At 44.1% G+C, this 23511-nt stretch overlaps 1 protein-coding gene across 1 annotated transcript; it reads right to left on the bottom strand.

The window, feature by feature from the left end:
• Positions 1-218: 218 nt before the first annotated feature.
• LRIT1 (leucine rich repeat, Ig-like and transmembrane domains 1) lies at positions 219-12062 on the bottom strand. The gene is made up of 4 exons (XM_064145682.1): positions 11941-12062; positions 8329-8795; positions 3901-4206; positions 219-1204 (listed from the first exon to the last, which is right to left on the bottom strand). The coding sequence occupies exons 1-4, from the start codon at positions 12060-12062 to the stop codon at positions 219-221; spliced, it is 1881 nt and encodes a 626-aa protein (XP_064001752.1).
• Between the last annotated feature and the right edge of the window lie 11449 nt (positions 12063-23511).

Here is a 23511-nt window from a genome sequence, read left to right as displayed (position 1 = left end):
ATCACAGAAGCTTTTGATTGAGTTCAAAACAGCAAACCTCCAATGGGATGAAGCAACATGTTTCTGTAAAACTTGAGCACCATCTACCACCTTGCATCCTCCTCCAGAACATGTCAGAGACAAGCAGTGACAGGGCTGGCCTTCAGTGCTGGAGCAGAGACTTGTGTATACAGCCATGTGCTTTCCACCTAGCAAGCCAACGAGGAGCCTAGTTATCATCAGCAAAAGTATTCATTTGGTTGCCCCTCTGCTTTTGGTATTGCTTCTGAGTCCACACTGGATCTGGCAGACAGTAGCCTGTTTGACTCATCAGGGGTATGTCTAGTCAAGTATTCTCCTTCCACACCTTTTGCCTTGGCAGCAGGAGACAGGCTTTCAAAGGTGACATAGGACTCCTGAATTTCCTTGGGTTTCCTCACAAAGCATTTTTTGCAACGCCTTTTCAGTGCTCCGCAGCAGACCACCAGTGTCAGAGGAACAGCAATGACACAGGCCACGCTGATGACAACCACATTGATGAGCTTCTGGGTCCCTCCTGCACTGGCAACTTCATCTGTGGAAAAGATGATGCATTGCTCCTTCCTGGGGATCAACCCTTTCACGCAGACACATGCGATGTATTTGGTCTTTGGCAGCAGCCCATAAACGGTGAGCTTTGTCTTCCCTGGCTCCACGTTGATCCGCCGCATGTCTCTCTCTCCAAAGATGGCATAAAGGACACTGAACACTGTCGTGTTCTTTGCCAGAGGAGCCTTCCAGGCCAAGGTGATACTCTGATCGCTGTCTCCTATCACCCTGACAGACCTCACCATTCTCTCTGGCTCTTGCTGACCAGTAGGTGGGCTCACCACCAGGTTCCTGGAGTTGCTATCTTGTGCCACATCTGGGAGGAGGGGTCCTTCTCCAGTGCCCGCTCCACTCCCCAGGGTAGGCACAGTGGAGGTGGTGATAACATACCTTGCCACTAGATTGTCATTGTAGGCAGCTGCTTCCATCCCAGTTGCCTTTCCACTCCATGCACCTTTAGCATTAGAGTTAGGGTCATCTGTGCTTTCTGAATCTGTGATGATGAGAGATATGAACGCCTCTGTTGCCCCTAGAAAGTTCTTTGCTTTACAGATGTACTCTCCAGAGTCAAGATAAGAAACTACAGGCAGACCCAGAATAGACCAGCTCATGCCATCACTGGAAATCTCTTGATGAACTGCAAGGAAGGAAAAATGTAAAATAAGTAGACAATAGTCCATAGAATTAATAATATGCTGTGTAAAATATTAAGAAGAGAATGCCTGCTTAATAAAATAGAATCACCATTTCTTTTGCCATCAAGAATACTTCAAAACCAAAAGAAACCCAAGGAAAAGACATAAACATAGAATCAATCAGGTTGGAAGAAATATCTAGATCTAATATGTGGTGTATTTAAAGCTATTTCCTCCAAACTGATACACAGTTTGAAAACAAAACTGGAATGGCTCTTCTATTTAAAAAAAAAAAGAGAGAGAAGGAAGAAAAGCTTAACTGCTTTTATGTAGGTACAATGCTTCAAAGAGTGGAAGGAAAAGGCAGTAACATGATCTATCTGAACATTAAATGCAGTTCTCTGAATCACAGAAAATACCACAAGTGGAGATTTTTCTTCTAGAAACCATATGTGGAGTCGTCTAGAGTATGTGGGTAAAACCAGCTGGAATGGGCTGCCCAGGGAGGTGGTGGAGTCACCATCCCTGGAGGTGTTCAAGCAAAGCCTGGATGAGGCACTTAGTGCCATGGTCTGGTTGACTGGCTAGGGCTGGGTGCTAGGTTGGACTGGATGAGCTTGGAGGTCTCTTCCAACCTGACTGATTCTGAGATTCTAAATTATTACAGGGTTTTATATTGCTCCAAACCAAGGAATTCTGACCACATACCCCTGAACAAGATGTGTACTGCCAAATGCTGATTTCTCTCTTGGCTTATCAGAAGGCTAAATCAAGGAGCTGCTTTTTTTGTTTCTGTTTGTGAAGAAATAATTTTTTTTAAGAATATGTGGAATCACCATCAGAAGAGTTAAATACTTTTGGCATTATTTGACCAGCCTCCTCCTTAGGATAAGCACATACTATCCATCTATCCTTTCCCATTGAAAGGTAAACCAGGGAGATGGCTGAAAAGCAAAGGCAAGATGGGATGAAAACTTCTCCCAAGCCTTCATGTGGTCAGGATCCAGTCTTGGCAATCAGGGCACATTCCAGCAATGGTGAAATACAATGGCAGCAGAAGTTAAGTTTTCAGTTTAATTATTTCCTGAATGACTACTTAGTGCCATGGTCTAGTTGACTGGCTAGGGCTGGGAAATAGGTTGGACTGGATGATCTTGGAGGTCTCTTCCAACCTGGTTGATTCTATGATTCTATGACTGTATTATAAACCATGCAGCTACTGGTCTTCCTTCAGCACTTTCCAGTACATACAGACTGGGTTCTTTCTCACTCCTTTCTATTCAGAACACCAACATTCCAAACAGTCACATTACAGCATTAGCACAGAAGCTGTCACTTCTGGGAAATAATGTATAGTTTCAGCCAACTTTGTATTGAAAGGTGCTAAAATCTGATTTAATGGGGCACAAAATACATCATTCTCAGTTGTAGCTGAAAGTAAACTCAACAGACACTTTCAGGAAATCATTCTTTGTTTTATTTTTCATTGTGGCTCTCTTCAAGTGTAGGAGGGATGTTCACAGCACAATGGGTAGACATCATTATGAGGAGCAGCTCTGCTACATCCTGCACAATAGAGCAATGACTTGTGCAGATCCCCAAAAGGATATTTGTTCAAGTGGTTCTACTGCTGTGAAAGAAAAATGCTCTTTCCCCTGTTTCTCTGCACTGAGGAGCTCTGTAACCCTTTGAAGATCAGATCCCATATTTAGCAATTTAGCTGCCAAGTTTAGACTTGCTATGAAAGTCAAGGCAAGACCTGATATACAGTAGCATTTGGGGCACATTGGAGGGATGAAGGTTCAGGACCTGAAACTTCTAGGGCAAAAAGCCTAGGATGACTGCCTTGAGTGCAACAGATTTCTCCCCTAAATTTCCCACATATTAAAGGACCAATAGTGCTGTTTAGGTTCAACCATTCTTGTGGATGGAAATGAAAACAAGATTGGTCACAGAAGTAGTGGCTGTTTGAAGTCTTCCCCCAAAGAGGAGTGAGCACAGAAGAGGGACCTGGCCACTGTTCCTCTCACAGACCATTTTCACAAGAGACCTTTTAATTCCATCGTAAAAGAACCATGGTGTTGCATTGTAATGTAACATATCCTTCAGCAGTTCAGTGGCTCTGTTCTCAATAGATCAGTAATGCTGCATGTTTACAACCTTTTCTTTCTTTCTTTGAATCCCAGTTGAATTCACATCAGACATCCCTCTGCCAGAAATGTTTACTCACTGAATATCAGTAGCTCATCATTAGTCTCAAAGACCCATAAAATAATTTAGTGGCTATTATTACTTCAGTGACTGAATAACTGGATAACAAAACCTCTCTATTATTATTTCAGTGACTGAATAAATGGATAACAAAACCTTGCTACAGCTGGACCTGTTTAATTCCTTGTCTTACCAACACAACTGCCATGAAACAAAGCACATGATAGTATACAATTATCTTATGATAATATAACATGTCAGTAATTCCATAGTCTCTGGAAAACCACAGTGCAATAGTGAACTACGCACAACACTGTTGTCAGTTATAGTGAAACTTAATTTTGCACCACTTTTGGGTTTTGAGCCTTTTCACTAGGAAGGATCTATCATCACAGAAGATTCTATTTGCTGCATCATCTGTAGAAAACAAAGATGCAGGTCTCCCTCACTCGTTCATGTGTGCAAGAAAAGATCAAGACAAACCCACCTGTGCCATTTAGCTGAGCACCATCAGCTCTTCTCCAGCTGAGCTCAGGGATGGGCACCCCTGTTGTTCCACATCTCAGTAGCACAGTGCTGCCCAGAATGGTCTTTACTTTGGCTACAGATGTATGTACCACAGGGCTTTGACACTTTCTTAGCTCCACTTGGCTGAAGAAGACTCCTGCAAGGCTACGGGGGGTGAAGCACTTCAGCCTGGGCTCAATGAATGCTATGTTAGGAGACTGGAAATTTAGGAAATGGACCATTTCATACAGACTGCAGTCACAGACCCAAGGATTGTCTTGCAAACCTGTGAAAATAAATCAGAGCACCACGTCACTCCAAAGGCAGCTTTTGTTTCTGCTTTTTTTTTCAGTAGGACAAACTGTGATAGGCTTCTAACCTGTCCAGCAAGAACTGTATGTGCATATGCAGGGGTATGTGAAGGGTGGGGTGTGAGGGCTTGCTGATGAGGTAGTAGAAGAGAATAAATATGGCTTGCTAAAGTATCTCAAGATCTGGAGCTAAAATATTTTCTAAGTTTGAAGCAGGATTATTCATATCATTATGAGGGTGGTGCTCAATGGCTTGAAGTCCAGATGGAGAGCAGTGACAAGTGGTGTCCCGCAGGGGTCCATACTGGGACCTCTACTGTTTAATACTTTTATCAATATAGGCAGTGGGTTCAAGTGCACTACCAGCAAGTTTGCATGTGACACCAAGCTGAGTGGTGGTGTCGATACACCAGAGGTACAGGAGGTCATCCAGAGGGACCTGGGCAAGCTGGAGAAGTGGGCCCAAGTGAATATCATGATGGTTCTGCAGCTAGGCTGGAACAATCCTGAGTATTGATGCAGACTGGGGGAGGAGGTTATAGAAAGCAGCCCTGTGGAAAAGGAGTCGGTGATGCTGATGGACAAGAAGCTGGACATGAGCAGAGAGTGTGCACTTGCAGTACAGAAGGCAAATCACATCCTGAGCTGCATCAAAAAATGCATTGCCAGCAGATCCAGAGAGGTCATTCTGCCTCACCTGGAGTACTGTGCCCAGCTCTGGACCTCTCAATATAGGAAGGACATGGACCTGATGGAGCAGGTACAGAGGAGGGCCACGAAAATTATTAGGGGTTTGGAGCACCTCTGCTACAAAGACAGGCTGAGGGAGCTGGAGTTGTTCAGTCTGGAGAAGAGAAGGCTCCAGGGAGACCTAATAGCAGCCTTCCAGTACCTGAAGAGAGCCTACAAGAAGGATGGAGAGAGACTGTTTACAAAGGCCTGTGGTAATAGAACAAGTGGCAATTGCTTTAAACTAGATAAAAGCAGATTTAGATTGGATGTTAGGAACAAGCTCTTTCCTAGGAGGATGGTGGAACACTGGAACAGATTGCTCAGGGAGGTGGTTGTGGCCCCAACCCTGGAAATACTCAAAGTGAGGCTTGAGAGGGCTCTGGGCAACCAGATCTAGTTGAGGATAGCCCTGCTAACTGCACGTGGGTTGGACTAGATGACCTTCAGCAGTCCCTTCCAACTCAGACCATTCTATGATGCTATGACTAAAACATCACTATGTATGCACATAAAAAGGCAAAACTATAAGTTATTATACATGCATTTGATGGATGGCAATACCAAGTAGCCATGGTTGGTTTGTTGGGGGGGTGTATTTTTTTTCAGTATGAAGAGGCTATGGATTCTCTTCCTTGGACCAGGAAATTCTTCACACTGGATTTTACTAAAATATTAGCAGGCTGCCATGCCAACTATCAGGTCTGCAACAGCTGTAGGTAATCCTGTTAGAGTTGTCTTCCAGCCCTCTTATTCCAAGTTATTTTTTGATTTTAGCAATCAGTTGTTTTTGCCTAAAGTGTTTATTTACACTCAATAAGATGAAAGAGCTCTATTGGGGATTAAATTTAAGAATATACATGTCATGGCACATAAAATATGTGATATGCATTAATAGGTAATGACTATATTGAGTGTACACTTAGGAAGAGGTATATTGAAGAATACACTCCTGTTTCACAGACCCAGAACGTTTCTCTTTCTTTGTGCTATCCCAGTGTGAGCTCAATGAACTCAAATTCTGAACAAATGAGACATTACTCTGTGGAAAATAGACCTGTGAAGATGGTACTGAAAAAGCAAAGCTGGAACTAGCTCAATGCATATCCATGAACAGGAGCTGCTGCATTCTGATAAAATCTGTCACATCCTACTTACAAACACTAACATTTACCTGTCCTGTGGACATTTATATACTCTAATCATAGAATCATAGAATCAACCAGGTTGGAAGAGACCTCTAAGATCATCCAGTCCAACCTAGCACCCAGCCCTAGCCAGACAACTACACCATGGCACTAAGTGCCTCAGCCAGTTTCTTCTTGAACACTTCCAGGGATGGTGACTCCACCACCTCCCTTGGCAGCCCATTCCAATGCCAATCACTCTCTGACAACAACTTCCTCCTAACATCCAGCCTGTACTTCCCCCAGCACAACTTGAGACTGTGTCCCCTTGTTCTGTTGCTGGTTGCCTGGCAGAAGAGACCAACCCCACCTGGCTACAGCCTCCCTTCAGATAGTTGTAGACAGCAATGAGGTCCCCCCTGAGCCTCCTCTTCTCTAGGGTAAACACCCCCAGCTCCCTCAGCCTCTCCTCATAGGGTTTGTGTTCCAGGCCTTTCATCAGCTTCATTGCCCTTCTCTGGGCACATTCCAGCACCTCAACATCTCTCTTGAATTGAGGGGCCCAGAACTGGACACAGCACTCAAGGTGTGGCCTGACCAGTGCTGAGTACAGGGAAAGAATAACCTCCCCTGTCCTACTGGCCACGCTGACTTTAGCTAGAAGAACTGGCACTAGAGATATTTATGCCATCTAGCCCCAGGCACATATTTGAAGCCTAACCTAGAAGCACGATGTCGCAGTTCTTCTGTCTGCCATGGCAGTGAGCTTTGCTCCCTCCAAGGGTGCCTCACACACTCTTTTTCACAGGCAGCCCAGGAACGTAGCTTTGGCCAAGCTTGAAAGTAAAAAGTACTAATTCCTGTCAATTCCTGACAGCTGCCACAGTGCAGTGCCCGCTCTAGCTGGCCCCCAGCATACTGCAGCAGTAGTCATGTAAGCAGAAGCTTTCTAGCAGGAACCTCCTTTTGAAACAAGCACAAAGGGTGCACCACGAAGGTCCATGAGCATCGAGGGGCTGCTTAGATTTGCTAGAGTAAACAGAAACACAGGGTCGATCAAAATCACTATGATCTAGACCGTGCCTTGTTGTGCTGCAAATGAAACGGGCAGTCTCAAAACACTGGCTTTGGCTTAAAGAACTTGCTGCTTCATCTGGCAAAACAAACACCTGCTCCTCTGCTGATGCTAATGAAATCTTAAACACTTACTGAGGACAGCTGGAGTGGTGGCAGTTTGAATCAATTTACAGTCTTGTGTTTCTTTCCACTTTAGTTTTTGAAACTTTTGCCCTCCTACGTTTATCCAACGGACAAAGAGCAGCAGGTACCTGCCAGAGCGAGAACAAACCTGCAGTGCCTCTGATGAGATTATCAGCAAGTACCTGAACTGACATCCACAGGTGGATATGCACACACCCACAGATCAAACACTGTCAGTGGAGCTGGGTCAGCTCTTAGCAGCTGAAGACAGCAGAGGGCAACAGCTGTAAACTATTCTCAATCTGCTGTGGGTTTGAAGCAGTAGACAATGGCTAAAAGACTGAGCAGTAAAGTCCTGGACTAGTAAATGTGCTTGAAACCTCATCTGGGGATACTGCAACTGACTCAATCATGTGTAATATGCCTTCTGAATCAAAGATAGACAATTGCCCCAGAGCCTAGAATTGCCACCAAAAAATCTGGTTCTTCTAACATTATACCTGCCCTTGAAGGCAGCACTATTTTGGTGGCATTGAGGAGACTGAAGATAAACAAGACTCTGGAAAGAGACAAACTGGCAGTCTTGACTCAGATTTTATGATTGGTGATGGCTGTATTACTCTTCACTTTGGAGCTATTAAATAGTGTCTTTTCATCAAGTGCTGCTTAAAATGGATCGATTCCATAGTGACAGTTATTAGAAAAGAGTGCATGAATGATGTGGAACTCTAAGCATACTTGGGGCTATAGCCAAAAAAATAGCAGTGTCAAGAACTAAAAAGGACAAGAGTTGTCAGGTTTGTGTTGCAAAGATTCAAGCAAGCAATGAAGTTGCTGGTGTGATAAGACAGAAGTGCAGAGCCTGAGGCAAGCTCACAGGAGTTTGTTAGGATGCAAATGAATTTCCATGTTTTATCCAGGGTGTTGCATTGTACACATCAGTGTACTTGTGGTGGTAACCACAGCGCCTCAAAATGCTATCATAAGAAGTGAAGCTGCTGACATTTGTGCCCCCTGCAAAATGGCAGGCACTTTTCTTACCTAGGATAATCTTGGAGTTATCATTGGGGAAGTAAGGAACAGTTTGGAGGTTGGCCCAGGTGGCAATAAGAGCCTGAGGAAGAGTCATCAGCTTATTGCTAGACAGGTCCAGGTATGTGATATTCTTGACATAACGAGCAGCATCTGGAGGGATTGAGGTAAGTTCATTGTTGTGCAGATCCAGAAGCCTTAGCTGTGGCATGTCAGCCAGGGTTTCCCAGGGGAACGCTATTAAGTCATTCCCATCGAGCCTCAGCTCCTGCAATCGACGAAGGCCCTTGAAGGTGATCCCGCTGAGGCTGGCAAGGGAGTTGTAGGGCATCCAGAGGTACTCCAGGTTGTGGAGCGCATGGAAAGCCTCTCCTGGCACCCTGCGGATGGCTGTCTTTTCTATCCGAAGCTTGGTCGTATCTACAGGGATGTTTACAGGAGTGAGGGTCATCTCCGGGTCATTACACAGCACCGTCCTGGTGGAGAAACACAGAGAGAGATGTGAATTGCCTCTATTTCATAAAGGTTTCCATTTAATGCAAGACTTCCATCTGCCCTTTTCCCACAAGATTTGTTTGCATCAGTTCTTCCTTCTGTCTCATCACCACAAGCATGTCAGCTTGCACTAACGCACCTTTTCACTCCAGAGATGCAGCGTAGTGCTGGGAGCAGTGCGAGTCTCGAGTCCAGCCCACACAGTCTTCCTGCTTTTTTCTTTTGTATTATTTTAATGGGGTTTTAGAGTACTGATGCTGGACAGAAGTGACGATATTCATGCACAGCAGAGGGTTCTAGTGCGTGTTAAAACAAAAGCATTCACACACTGAACAATAAAAAAGCCTTACTGATGTGGCAGAAAGCAAAAGGCAGGTGTTGGTCTCTTCTCCTAAGCGCCCAGTAACAGAACAAGAGGACACAGCCTCAAGCTGTGCCAGAGCAGGTTTAGGCTGGACGTCAGGAAGTTCTCCACAGAAAGAGTGACTGGCTCTGGAATGGGCTACCCTCAGAGGTGGTGGAGTCACCATCCCTGGAGGTGTTTAAAAGGAGGCTGGATGAGGCACTAAATGCCATGGGTTAGTTAATTAGAAGGTGTTAGGTTCAACTGAATGATTTCAGAGGTCTTTTCCAGCCTGGTTAATTCTGTGATTCTGTGAATATAGCTTAAATGTGGCACAGGATCTTTGGTTTGTGAGGTGAGAATAAGAAAGTCACAGAATCTTAGAATCAACCAGGTTGGAAGAGACCTCCAAGATCATCCAGTCCAACCTAGCACCCAGCCCTAGCCAGTCAACTAGACCATGGCACTAAGTGCCTCATCCAGGCTTTTCTTGAACACCTCCAGGGATGGTGACTCCACCACCTCCCTGGGCAGCCCATTCCAATGCCAATCACTCTCTCTGGCAACAACTTCCTCCTAGCATCCAGCCTATACTTCCCCCAGCACAGCTTGAGACTGTGTCCCCTTGTTCTGTTGCCTGGGAGAAGAGACCAACCCCCACCTGGCTACAACCTCCCTTCAGGTAGTCAGCTAACAACTCACTGGAAATACACTACAGTAAGCTCTGCTTTACTGTGACATAGTCTGGGACATGTGTACAGATGGCAGCATTCATGACCCCTCAAGCTTGTACATTTGTGAGAGTGAAAACAAGCAAAGCAATTCTTTGGATAAGCCTATACTAAAATCAAGGCGGATTTCTGCATCTTAACCATTTCTTCTCATTTCTAATGTCTAGAGATGAAATAATGAAAATCCTATGTTGTATTTTCACAGCTTCATACAAAAATTAGTGACTGATTTTGCCAAGATGAGGGAATATAGACAGCTGTGAGGAATGAAGGGAGACAAGCCAGGTCTCTCCGAGTGCCATTTGTCTATCAGCGAGTAGAGCAAGGCAAGTCCTTAACAAAACACAAAGCAACACTTCAAAATGTAGCAGGTTGAATAAGCACCTCCTGCTCCACATGCTGAACAAGACACCAGAAAAAGACAATGTGTCAGTCAAGTAACATTTTCTTATCACATTGCCTGGCTGATAAAAGAAAATCTACAAAGCTTCCAAACCCAGATTAGTTTCAGCTGAAAGCAATCACTCCCCTACTATCCACAAAAACAAACAACATTGCTGAACCACTCCTGCAAGTTATGTGGAGTTAAATGTTATTCGAGCCTACAGTTAAACTGTTAATTCATAGTCATAGCACAGCACAGCACTTTCATCCTGCAGTTATAGTATGGCATTAAATCCTGCCCACTCTCAGCTAAAAGGTTGAGATTTTGAGGAACATGAAAATCTATCAAATTGGAAAAATCCAGAAATCCTTTTTTTCAGTAATTGTTGTGGGGTACTTTTGGGGGCTGTTGCTTCTTTTTCTCTTTTATTCATGTAGGCATAAGAAAAAAAAAACATTGGATAACAGAGTCATTATGTCAGTAAAAGAGTGTGCCTCTCATCACATCCCTAGACTGTATTATTGAGCTCTAAACATTCAATCTATAGGATAATCTCCTTCTACTGGCAAGAAATACAAATCATAATGCAAGGAAGAGGAATTAATCTTTTAAAAAATATGATATTATGCTCCTTAAGAAAGCAAATCTCCATTAGTCCCTTATGTACCTCACCAAAACACTACAGCTGTTTCCAGTCACTGAGAGGAAATTCCCCTTGGAACTATGACATTTATGGAGCAATAAATGGCTCTCCCACTGTTGCACTCCAGTTTAGCAATTGCAGACTGAACAACTTGTGTCTCTACTACACTTCTTACTGGGAAAGTTTCTAGAACAAGAATGTAGATCTGTTTCATGGGGATCCAAAATAGAGGGGACAGCCTTTCATTCCAGTACTGTGGTCTTGCCTAGAACAAATTTCATCCAAAGGGTTTTGCAAATATTGTGTCTCTGTCATAAAACCTCTCTGATGTGAGCCACACTTCATAAAACTGTAGCCTGCATCTGAGTAAGTCAGATCATTGCTTTGTGACTACCCTTCAGAAAGACCTTTTATTGCAGTCCTCCAGACTTTGTCCGATGGCATTGCTTTCAAAAATAGATATCCTTCTCCTCTTGTTGTCATTTTAACTAAAATGCTCCCGTCTGGGAATTATCTTTTCAGGAATAATAAAAGTAATAGTATGATTTCTTGGTTCATTCTCATTGAGAAGAATATTGCTTTCCTAAAATCTCCACCTGAAGGGTTTAAGTAAATGGAACTGCAGTTTTTGGTACCATGACATAAATCAAATCTAGCTATACTTTAGAAACAAAGCAGCAGAGCAGAATAAAGCCTTTTATACCTAGCATTTTCAGCATAAAAGGTAAAAAAATAAAGAAGGAAATGTTTAAATTTTATTCCCTTTTTGCTCAGGCACCAGCGGTAATTATGTCACTTCTGTTCTCACAGAGATGCCCAAAAGCTTCCTCTGAAAGCAGCTTACTGAGTTTTCAGCAGATAATCCTCTGCAAATAAAGCTAGAGTGCAAAGCAACTGGAAAAATAATGGACACCAAGTCTGGACACAGTATTTTCTACTGCAAGCATCCTCACAGACGATAAGAAATAAAAGCCCCGACACCCAGAGAAAGAGCAGCAACCTCCCCGGGGAGGTGCCGGCATACCTGGCTTTGGTCCCTTCGCCGAGGCTGTGGAAGGCGCAGCTGCACTGTGACGGGCACGAACCACCCGCCCGTGGCAACCCTCCGAGCGTTAAGCAGCAGAACAAACTCACCACGATCCACATGGCTACCTGTGCATGGGAAGGACACCTGGGCACTAGACAACGAGGAGGGCTTCGCCTATTGTTTTATCCATTGACTGGTCACATCTTGTTAACTCCCTTTTGTTTTCAGCCACACTGTGATCTTCCAGCCCTGGCTGAGTCCATCAGATAAAAAAGGATAGGCAGGGATTAAGGATGGGGACTTGAGTTATTTTCATGAAGGTGCTTATTGCTTCCTGGAAGCGTACTGACAGCATTTCTGAACTAGCTGAACGGCCAGAGATAAAGCACTGCCCAGACACTGTTTCAGAGGCATTTGGGGAAATATTTATTTTTCATTTCTGGAACTTAGGAAAGCCTCAGTACCCAGCAGTAGTACAGGGGAGAGTCCCTGGTACCTCACTCCAGTATAAAATGTGAGCAATAACACTAAAACCCTGGACCCTGATAGGAACTCTGCCGTCTGCTTCACCCAAAGAGATGTGTGTGGCTGACAGATGCAGAAGCTACCCAGCATCCTGTTTGCCTTTCATCACTGATCACTTCCTTTACCTAAGGTCACAAATATTTCTCCAAAGATTATGTTTTCTTGGATGTTAACTATAGTCACATTGATCAGAAAAAAAAGGTGTCCATCATGGTCTTTCCTGTCAGTGTTTGAAGACACTGTGCCTCTTCTGCCCACCTCTTGTAGAAAAGCATCTCAATTCAGATTTCCCTAGGAGAGAACTACAGCTCCACACCTCTTTAAAAGCCTTGGTTATATGTACAGCTGTCCTTCTGCAGACATGCACAGAAGAAACACATCTATGAACTGCATAAAGCTAAGGAGAAAATACAAACAACCTAAACCAAAAGACACTTTGGAGGTCAGAAAATAGTTTCAAAACCAAACAAAAAACACACCACCATAGGCCATTCAAACATGCAAAGCTTCCACCTGAGAGTGCTAAGAGACAGACATGTTTTGGAAAGCTGCTGTAGATGTTACTCCTCCAGACTCCTCCATGCTTCTGCTCCCATCTCAGATCCCCAGCAAAAGACTGGTCCAGAGTAGCTGTCAAGAAGGACAGGTTGTTGCAAAATAAGCCTATCATGGGCAATCTGAGTCACCTTTTGCTGAAGCTGGTCTCCTTTCCTGTTGGCAGAAGATGCATTTAAAGAAGCCCAGATGCCTAGCTAAGCTGGATGCAGAAGGCTACATGGTATAACTACCCTCATGTCTCCACTGCTTCCCCACTGCCCCTTGCTCTCCCGCCCGAGCTGAGGATTTGCCTGTATGAGGAGAGTCCCTGCAGAATAAACTGGCTGAAGTAGGCCCAGCTCTTGATTTCTCTTCCCAGCTGTCCTTTCAAACACTCCTCCCTCTTGTGGACCTGTTGATTTTGCTTTTCCTTTTGAGTGTGTAATTGGAAGTTACTAGGCAGAAGCATAGCAGTAACATACCTATTACTATGTGCAAACTACCTGAAGGTTAACGAGCATGTTAAAGCAGCCATGTGAGGCATCCTTCCTAACAAAGATTGCTTACCAGGACATCTGGCATACAGCAGTTTTCATGCAGAACTCATCCTGTGTTCTTCAGCAGAATGAAATTACACTGGCAATTTTTCAATAACTCTGGGTAATGAACTCTCAGAGTTCCAAGGTAATCTAGACGTGGTTTGGGGCTAACTATTAAACAGGCATTTGATGCTGCCATAGCTTCCACAGAAGCTTGTTTCAAAGGTAACTCAGATTATTAATTATGGCTTGTAGAAATCACTTACTGAGAGGAAGGCCCAAAGGACTATTCTTCCCCATGATTTTTTTACATTTATTGTTCTTTGAAGAGAAATTCAAGTACCTCATTATTTATTTCTGGAGCAGTGAGAACATGATTCAGTGTTGCTCATTAAATATCCATAGTTGTTCTCTCATCGACTGCCATTAGGTCCCATTTCTGGATTTAATGATTTCTCAGTTCCTTAATGATCTCCAAGCTAAGACCAAGCTCATCTTTATTTTTCAATGCACTTGTTGGTCAGCTTGCCTTGCTGCCCAAACTCTGCCTCAGCTCGATACACACAACATTGACCGAAACATCTCTTTTCTCACTAATGTTAAATTCCACTTGCAAAAGCAATTCAACATAATTAACCTCTTGCCTCTACTTCTTTTTCAATCCATCTGATAAAGTGGTTTCCCTCTAGTGGAGCTCTTACAGAAAGGAGACAGCAACTATATGATAAGATTTGCTGTCATGAACTTCAATTTTGCTTCTCAAATGAAACATCTAAGTTACAACTAAATGCTGGGAGCCATAGAAGTAAACCCTCATTTATAACCTCCCCCAGCAATCAATAAAGCCTGCCTTAGCAGCTGTTAATGCTATGTACTTTGTCAAGACAGTTACTGTTCAGTTAACATGATAGACACACCACTGAAGGAAGACCTGGTGGTGGGCTGAGAGATTAATAAAACAAGATAGAGGCAAAATGGTAACATTAACATGTTTCTGTTCTTGAGGCTGTGTCCCCTTCTTCTGTTGCTGCTTGCCTGGCAGAAGAGACCAACCCCCACCTGGCTACAGCCTCCCTTCAGGTAGTTGTAGACAGCAATGAGGTCCCCCCTGAGCCTCCTCTTCTCCAGGCTAAACAGCCCCAGCTCCCTCAGCCTCTCCTCATAGGGTTTGTGTTCCAGGCCAGATGATGCTTTTAGCTACATTGGGTGAGATAGAAAAGATAAAACTAGAAGCAAAACATGGTTAGTGTGTTCAGAAGACCTGCATTCACTTTTACACACAGTTCTGGTGTGTCCTGTAGCATTTGTTTGCACAACAGCTTTGTAAATCTTTGCAGTACTTTTAAGGTTTTAGTGTACTGCTTCCTCCCAAACAATGAACAGTCACACACACAGTATGCTACTTAATTTAAAATGAACAGTCATTAGCTAATTTCCTTCTAAGAGAAGGTGATATTTATACAAAACTTGCAAAAATCAAGTACTAAAGATACAGTGAAAACATGGCAATCATGACTGTCAGTCCTCCTCTGTAATGAAACTCCTGGGAGCTACGTCTTTCACATGCCTGGGTACTCTAAGTTATGAAAATAATGCTGCTAGCAGCTTAGGAATCAAACAGTTTCTTCTTGCCATGAGGCCAAAAACAGCAGCTGGAAAAAACCCAACCAAACACACACACATCATGTCAGCAAAGTTCAGCATATGGCAACCTTTCTAAACTTTCCTAAGTGGAGTATAATTTATGATTGTTGTTGTTTTGCTTTAGAATCATAGAATCAACCAGGTTGGAAGAGACCTCCAAGATCATCCAGGCCAACCTAGCACCCAGCCCTAGACAGTCAGCTAGACCATGGCACCAAGGGCCTCATCCAGGCTTTTCTTGAACACCTCCAGGGACGCTGACTCCCTGGGCAGCCCATTCCAATGCCAATCACTCTCTCTGGCAAGAATTTCCTCCTAACATCCAGCCTATACTTCCCCTGGCACAACTTGAGACTGTGTCCCCTTGTTCTGTTGCTGGTTGTCTCGGAGAAGAGACCAACCCCCACCTGGCCACAACCTCCTCCAATCTCCAGATTCATCACGTGAGATATATGTGGGTTGATCTGGTTATTTCTGAAGGGAGTAAAAGAGGGAGGGGAAAAGGGGGGTTGGATTGGCAGCCCTCCTGGGGACTCTGATTTCTGGGAAGGGTATTGTATTTCTGTATTGCCTTTAACTTGTATACAGCTGTATATATTTGTGTATATATGCCTGTATATTGTGCTAAGCTGTAAATATTGCTTCATTCCTTAACTTTCAGCCAGATGAGTCTAGTCTGGGTGATTCTCTTAAGAGAGGTGGGGTGGCGGGTAACTCCCAAACCATCACAACTGGTTCCTTTTGTGGTCTGGTTTTAGGAAGATTGTTAATTACTTGACATTGTAGTTCCTCTTTTGTCCCAAAATAGACTTTTTCAACCCAGAAATGGTTTATCAGCAGGCTCTGATGATGAACTCAAAAGCAAAGCTTGGGTGATCAACTCAGCATGGCCCTTGGAAAGACTTTGTTTTTACTTCTCCATATACACAAATATGCCATCAAGCAAATAACCCAACATATATAAAATACATCAAATACTTTATTATTATCATCAACTTGTCTGAAAGGTTTGATTAGCAGGCAACACAGGCCAGACACTAGATCAGTTTCATTAGGTAAATGCAGCTCGAAGAAGCTTCTGGCAGGGCACATCTTGTAAAGTGGAAAATCCTTACCACTGATGCAAGTCAAGAGCACGTTAAGGCATTACGTCATTCTAAATTGGATCTTGCATTTAATGCTGATGAAGGCAGCTCCTCCAGACCTATAGGGCTGAAGTCATTAACAGGCCTCTAGGCATGCTGAAGAATTAAAATTAACCAAAACAGGTTTTAGCATGAAGCCTCAAAAGTCGGTCAGTGCTATTTCTGTTGTGCCTGCACTTACTGTGTGTGGTGCAGGCAGTACAGAACACCAGGAGTGAACACAGACCTCTGACCCAAGGGAGGGGTAAATGTATACACCCCCATTAGGAATGCAGCATTTGACCCATTTCTGTCCATGCAGCAGAAGCTGCTTCACAATGTTAGCTTGCAACCAGTAATACTAAGTGAGGCAAAGTCTAGAGAGGACGGATTTATACATCAACCCACTTGATCTCTCCTTCTCTCCTACCTTTGGGCTTGTGCACCTAAACAGGTCTCATCATGACTGATGCAAATTTCCAGTGTTGGGTGTCCCAAAGATTTTGTACTCAGGACCTCCAGGTGAAAGAGAAGAATGATTCCCTCAGTAACCACTCAGACAAATTTCCCCTGGGGTAGGAGAGGTGACACTAACTCTTGTCTCACTTTAAGAGAAGAGTGGGCCAGACACCACTGCCATGGGTCTTCTTCTCCAGAGGACACAGGAGTACAAGTGAATGCCACTAGGGTTGAATGTACAAGACCCCAGATCAAAATTCTCTAGAACAAACCCTCTGTAAACTCCTCTGGGAGTGGCAAAACAGCAGAAGATTATCCATCTCTTAAAATCTCTCTGCACACCTGTCTCTGAGGCTGCTAGTCTTCAACACTACCAAAAGAGTGAACTTGTGTTCCTCATTAGATCACAGAACTTCTTAGACTGGAAAAAGACCTTCAAGCTCATGGAGTCCAATCATTAGTTTCACACTGACAAGTCTTTGACTAAACCAAATCCCTCAGCACAACATCTAATCACTATGAATCACTATGGTTGGAAAGCCAGGAGCTTCTAAAAGCTGGAAGATGCTTCCACATACAAACAGTAAACACACAGAAATTACTTATAGTTCCATGTCAATAGAAGCTTTAATTACTACAACACCATCCACAACTATAATGTCCAAAATAAAGCCCCAAACCAAGCCAATATAAAATTAAAAAACAGCTGAGTTACAGAGAGTTGAATCTTTCTGAGTTTAGGAGGGACATTGAGATGCTTGAGCGTGTCCAGAGAAGGGCGACGAGGCTGGGGAGAGGCCTTGAGCACAGCCCTACGAGGAGAGGCTGAGGGAGCTGGGATTGGTTAGCCTGGAGAAGAGGAGGCTCAGGGGTGACCTTATTGCTGTCTACAACTACCTGAGGGGTGGTTGTGGACAGGAGGAGGTTGCTCTCTTCTCTCAGGTGGCCAGCACCAGAACAAGAGGACACAGCCTCAGGCTGCGCCAGGGGAGATTTAGGCTGGAGGTGAGGAGAAAGTTCTTCACTGAGAGAGTCATTGGGCACTGGAATGGGCTGCCTGGGGAGGTGGTGGAGTCGCCGTCCCTGGAGCTGTTCAAGGCAGGATTGGACGTGGCACTTGGTGCCATGGTCTGGCCTTGAGCTCTGTGGTAAGGGGTTGGACTTGATGATCTATGAGGTCTCTTCCAACCCTGATGACACTGTGATACTGTGATCTGATAATAACCATGACTGGTGTACCCAGCAGTTACTAAAAAGCCTAGGATGCAAACAACGTTCTAGTAACCTCAATAATTTTCTACTCTGGGTAGATATGCAAAAAGCTAATCAAATATGTATTCCATTTACTGTCTCTAGAGGGGTAACTCAAACAAGTAATGTGCTAGTTTGAAGCAGGCTAGAATGTTTTGGTGAGAGAAAGTAGATAATTGGCTATGAAAGGAAAACATGGTTGTGTCTCTTCTCTCACAGTCCTGCTGAGAAGTGTGGGAACAAGAAGTAAACATTAGATAACATTCTCCATTTTGTCTTCACTTTGCTTTTGGCTTCAGACTGAGCAACATCTCATTAACCTCGCTGCCACTAACCTTCCTTCTTAATCTCTTGGCTGCACCTCTATTCTTTTCTCAGGATTGGGGTAAGGTTGAGAGGGGTAGGGGGAGGTGCAGGGGTGGTTGAGAGCCCCTCCTGGAGACTCAGGTTTCTGGGAGGGGAGTTGTGTTTCTGTATTACTTTTCCTTTGTACATTTCTGTCTATAACTGTATATACTGTAAATAGCTGCTTGTATATTGTGCTAGCTGTAAATAAATAGTTTCATTATATTCCCAGAGGCCGTCTGAGTTAGCTGGGGCATTTCAAAAGTGTGGGGGGGCGGGATAGAAGCCAAACCAGCACAGGCAGGAAGGGAAGGCAATGCTTCTCAACTCTACAGCAAGTTGCAACTTTCTCATGTCTACAGTGCAGTGGTGTGCAGGAAAGTCGGCCTCAGTGAAGCCTGGTCCCACATGGCCACACAGTGTGGGGGCCAGCCCTTGGCACAGGTGTGAATCACTGTCTGCTCTCTGGCAGCTTTACATCCTTGTGTAGCCAAGCACAGGGTTAACAAGTGACATTTCAGAAAGACATGGGGGGTTGTGTCCTTTATTGAAGGGATTTTCACACAACCCTGCTCTGGGTCTTGCTCTGAAAATGCCCCTCCTGTGTTCTTACTTTCCACTGAATTTGCAGCTCCTTCACGTTGGCTCAGCACGGGCAAGGAGTTTTCCCTGGATATTATCCCTAATCTGAGATCACTGCACTTGAAAGCAAGTCTCTTCCTCTGCCTTTCTCTGCAAACGCAGCACCTCCCACCCCTGGCTTCCATCCTGTCCATAGAGAGAACAAACCTCACTCTGGAGCTACTTGTGTCCTTCCCACTGAACCCAGAGCTGTCATACTTACTCTCCAAAAGAACAACCACTGGCTCCTGCCTCCACTAAGCCTCTCTGGCCATCTGCAGAGCTTCACCACTACTTCTTCCACCAAACTTTCATAAAATCACAGGATGTCAGGGGCTGGAAGTGACCTCAAAACATCATCCAGTCAGAGCATGATCACAGAGGAATGCACCCAGATGGTTGTTGAATATCTCCAGAAAGGAAGACTTCATAACCCCCCTGGGTAGCCTGCTCCAGTGTTCTGTCACCCTCACAGTGAAAAAATTCTTCCTCATGTTTACATTAAACTTCTACCCATTGCCCCTTGTCCTGTCATCAGGCACCGCCAAGCAGAGCCTGGCTCCAGCCTCCTGGCACTCACCCTTTACATATTTACAAGCATTGATGGATGAGGTCACCTCTAAGTCTCCTCTTCTCCAAGCAGCACAGCCCCAGCAACCTCAGTCTTTCCTTGTAGCAGAGATGTTCCGTTCCCTTAATCATCTTCGTGGCTCTGTGCTGGACTCTCTCAAGCGGTTCTATGTCCCTCTTGGACTGGGGGGCCCAGAACTGGACACAGCACTCCAGATGCGGCCTCACCAGGGCAGAGCAGAGGGGCAGCTGCAGAGCAAATCATAGTGAGGAGCATGTTAGACTGCCAAAATGTTGAGAACAGCTCCTCCAAAGGGCTGACATCATGCTGCTTTGTGGGTTTGTTCCTGCATTGTCCCTCCCATGACCAACACCAGGTGCCTGTTTACAGTCTGAGGCACCATCCCAATCGCTGCTTCCAAATCAAAGCAAGTTTGCACACCTGCAACTAGGTGGTCTCAAGACAGTATGCTGTCTGTTTTCCTTTCCTTGATGAGAACTCTTTCCCACGAAGACCAAGATTACTAGCCAATTTCTGTAATATCAAGCTGAAGTCCTCTGTGGCAGTGTTCCCAGCCTGCTTCTGCTCAGACGCTGCAGTTTGTCATTTAAAGGTGGTTTGCAACATAAAAAGTCGAAGGCGATTTGGCTAAACCTGAATCAGAAGGAAGGATTAGGAAGGCAGAGGAATAATAATACCTCAATTTAGCAAAGTCCTTGCTGTGAATACAGAAATGATGTCAGTCATCTTCACTGATTGCTTGCAGGAAATTCAGAGCGCATGAGTAGCCTGTTATCTTCGCCCTGCACCTTTCCTTGTTGTGCTTGTACCAGCGCTTATTGTACAAAGACTAATGTGCTCCCACCAAATCCATACAGTCAGGAAATCCACGGGGACATCTGGCAACAACCCATCAGATCTTTTCTCTTGTGTTCCTTGCAAACAGATTAGTAACCCATCAAGCATTCCTAAGTGCGAGAGGAAAAGGGAATGGATGTTTGACCGATGCAGAGAGGAGATCAGTGGAAATTCAAAATAGAAAGTTGCAAGATAACATCAGGTTGAGTGCAAGACATTTTCCTCTGAGTTTGGAAACAGCAAGCTATTGAAAGGGCGCATTAAGGAGAAAAGGATCACTAAAAGCTTTATAATTCAAGGAGTTCATAGCTGACTTTGGCAAATATGTTATCTGTTTGCTGCTTTTAATTACTTCAAAGGAATACAGGAAGCAAGGTTGTGTCTTCCGTAAGACAGGGGGAAGGAAAATGAATGCAACTTTGTTTTACCAACTGAAGAAGTATCATTAGTAGATTCTATCAAATTCAGTAATCCATTCCCTATTTATATCTCCTCTTTGCTTGAAGAAAACCGTTTATAACTAACTGAATTTAGCATCCATATTGGACTAGAGATCACCCCTTATTAGCAATGAACTATTAAAAAGTCAGCCAAACACGTCATCAAAAGTAGAAATTGAAAGCCTGATGCATAAAGTTACTTCTTATTGATACCAGCTGCACTTGAGTCAGACACTAAACCACCACTGGAAAGCTTGCTTGTGACTGAGCTGTGTTATTAGACTCAGTATTGATAAAGTAAATAAGGTTTAGACAGAGAAAATGTTAATATACTTAAAGAAAATCACCCCAAAACTTCACAATTAAATCGAGAGGGGTTGGGTTAGTAGCCTACTCTGCTAGTTTGAAGCTAGCTAGAATGCTTTGGTGAGAAGAACTAGATGACAGGCTGTGAAAGGGAAACAATGGCGATGTCTACTTCACTCATAGGCTTGCTGAGATGTATAGGAACAAGAAATAAAAACATAAACACTCTCACTTGGGCTGCTGCTGGGGAACTGCCTGAGCTGCATCTTATTCTCTAACCTCACCCTCCATTTTGGACTAACCCACTTTGCTTCCTAACCCCCTGGCTGAACCTCCATTCTTCCTTGGGACTGGGGTAAGGTTAAGAGGAGTCTGGGGAAGGTGAAGGGGCAGTTGAGAGCCTCTCCTGGGGCCTCAGATTTCTGGGAGGGCTGCTGTGTTTCTGTGTAAACTTTTACCTTATCTATTTCTGTCTATAACTGTATATACTGTAAATATCTGCTTGTACATTGTGCTAGCTGTAAATATAAGCTGCATTCACATTTCCAGAGCTGGCTGAGTCTAGTCTGGGTGATTTCCAAAGTGTGGGGGGGCAGGGAACACCCAAACTGTCACACCTGCTTTTGTGGGAAAAGTAGTTTTGGAATGATCCAAGTCTGCACCAGAGATATACCCATGTGATGGTTTGGGCTCTTACCCGCCCCCCCACACTTTTGTGATTGCCCCAGCTAACTCAGACGGCCTCTGGGAATATAAATGAAGCTATTTATTTTACAGCAGCAGATATACAAGCAGCTATTTACAATATATACAGTTATATACAGAAATATACAAAGGATAAACAGTACAGAAGCACAACTCCCCTCCCAGAAACCTGAGTCCCCAGGAGGGGCTCTCAAACCACCCCAACACCTCCCCTGCCCCTCTCAACCTTACCCCAGTTCTCAGGAAGAGGAGAGGTGCAGCCAAGAGGTTAGGGAGCAAGGTTAGTGGGAGCAGGGTTAATGAGATGTGACCAGGTCTGAAGGCAAAGGCAGAATGAAAATCAAAGTGGAGAATGTTTTACTTCTTCTTCCCAGAGTTCTCAGCATGACTGTGAGCAAAGGAGACACAATTGTTTTTCATTTCACTGCCCTTTATCTAGTTCTTTTACCAAAACATTCTAGCTTGCTTCAAACTAGCACACCCCACCACAAAAAAATAACAGCAGTGTGCCACATCTAGAGGATTTGTTTGGGTGTGAGGGTAAAGCAGAGCGGCAAGTGACCAAAAGCATCTGACGGCCCTCGGGAGAGCAGTTCACACAATATCCACGTCCTCTATCCCTAGTCTAGAAGAGCTCTGCAGCTTTCTGCTGACAAGCATTACAATGAGCCATCTATTGTCAAAACTCTCTCACTAAAAAGATTTACAGCACATTTACAAGATCTAGCACTAATTTTTTTGCAGGATCGCACAATGGATCTCTATTAAAACACAAGCTCAGATCAGTCATCTGCCCTGCTAGGAGGCAAGGCTGTCACCTTCTTTGTCATCAAGACATGTAGGTGAGTGGAAGAGAAGCATAATGATGGATTTATGTGGTGCAGTGTAATTTTGTTCTGCTTAAACCAAACATCTGTACAGCCTAACAAATATCATGTCCTCCTGAATCCTACTTCACAATCTAAGAGCATATCCATCAAGGCAATTACTCACATCAAAAGCAGCTGTAAATTGAATGCTAGAGATCACAAAACACAGCAAGATGGTTTCACTACAGCCCTGAAGCTCTAATCAGTTCTCCTGGGCATCATGTCCCACAAGTATGGAATTCAGAAAAACTGCAAAAAATCCACCACCATCTTCAGCCAAGACTCCTAGGCCATGAATGCATCTCTACAGTCTAGTCAGGAGAACCACGAAGCTCTGGAGTGAATTTACTCAGCCTGACATCTCTATCAACCAAGAGTTGGCTCAATAGTGTGAGGCTTCAGCTGGGGGGAGGCCAATATCTGTTGTGTTCCCATTTCACAGATGGATTATGAGGTCAAAGAAGTCATTCCTTGTGATTTCAACACATGTCAGAGTAACAACTACTGCACTGGTGGCACCTTGTTAAGGCAATGAAATAGATATGTGGAAAAACAGTAAGGAATGAGAAGTAAACAAAAAAGGTAACAAATATGCTAAAATGGGTAAAATAAATTACCATTAAAAGAAAACAACCCTTTCTAGTGGTTATCACAGAATCAACCAGGTTGGAAGAGACCTCTGAGATCATCCAGTCCAACCTAGCACCCAGCCCTAGTCAGTCAACTAGACCATGGCACTAACTGCCTCATCCAGGCTTTTCTTATCATACCACT

Source organism: Pogoniulus pusillus, chromosome 6, assembly GCF_015220805.1.
Source record: "Pogoniulus pusillus isolate bPogPus1 chromosome 6, bPogPus1.pri, whole genome shotgun sequence".
In the NCBI taxonomy this organism is placed as follows: Eukaryota; Metazoa; Chordata; class Aves; order Piciformes; family Lybiidae; genus Pogoniulus; species Pogoniulus pusillus.
The sequence above is the reverse complement of the archived record's forward strand: the minus strand, read 5'-3'. Positions and strand labels throughout refer to the sequence as shown.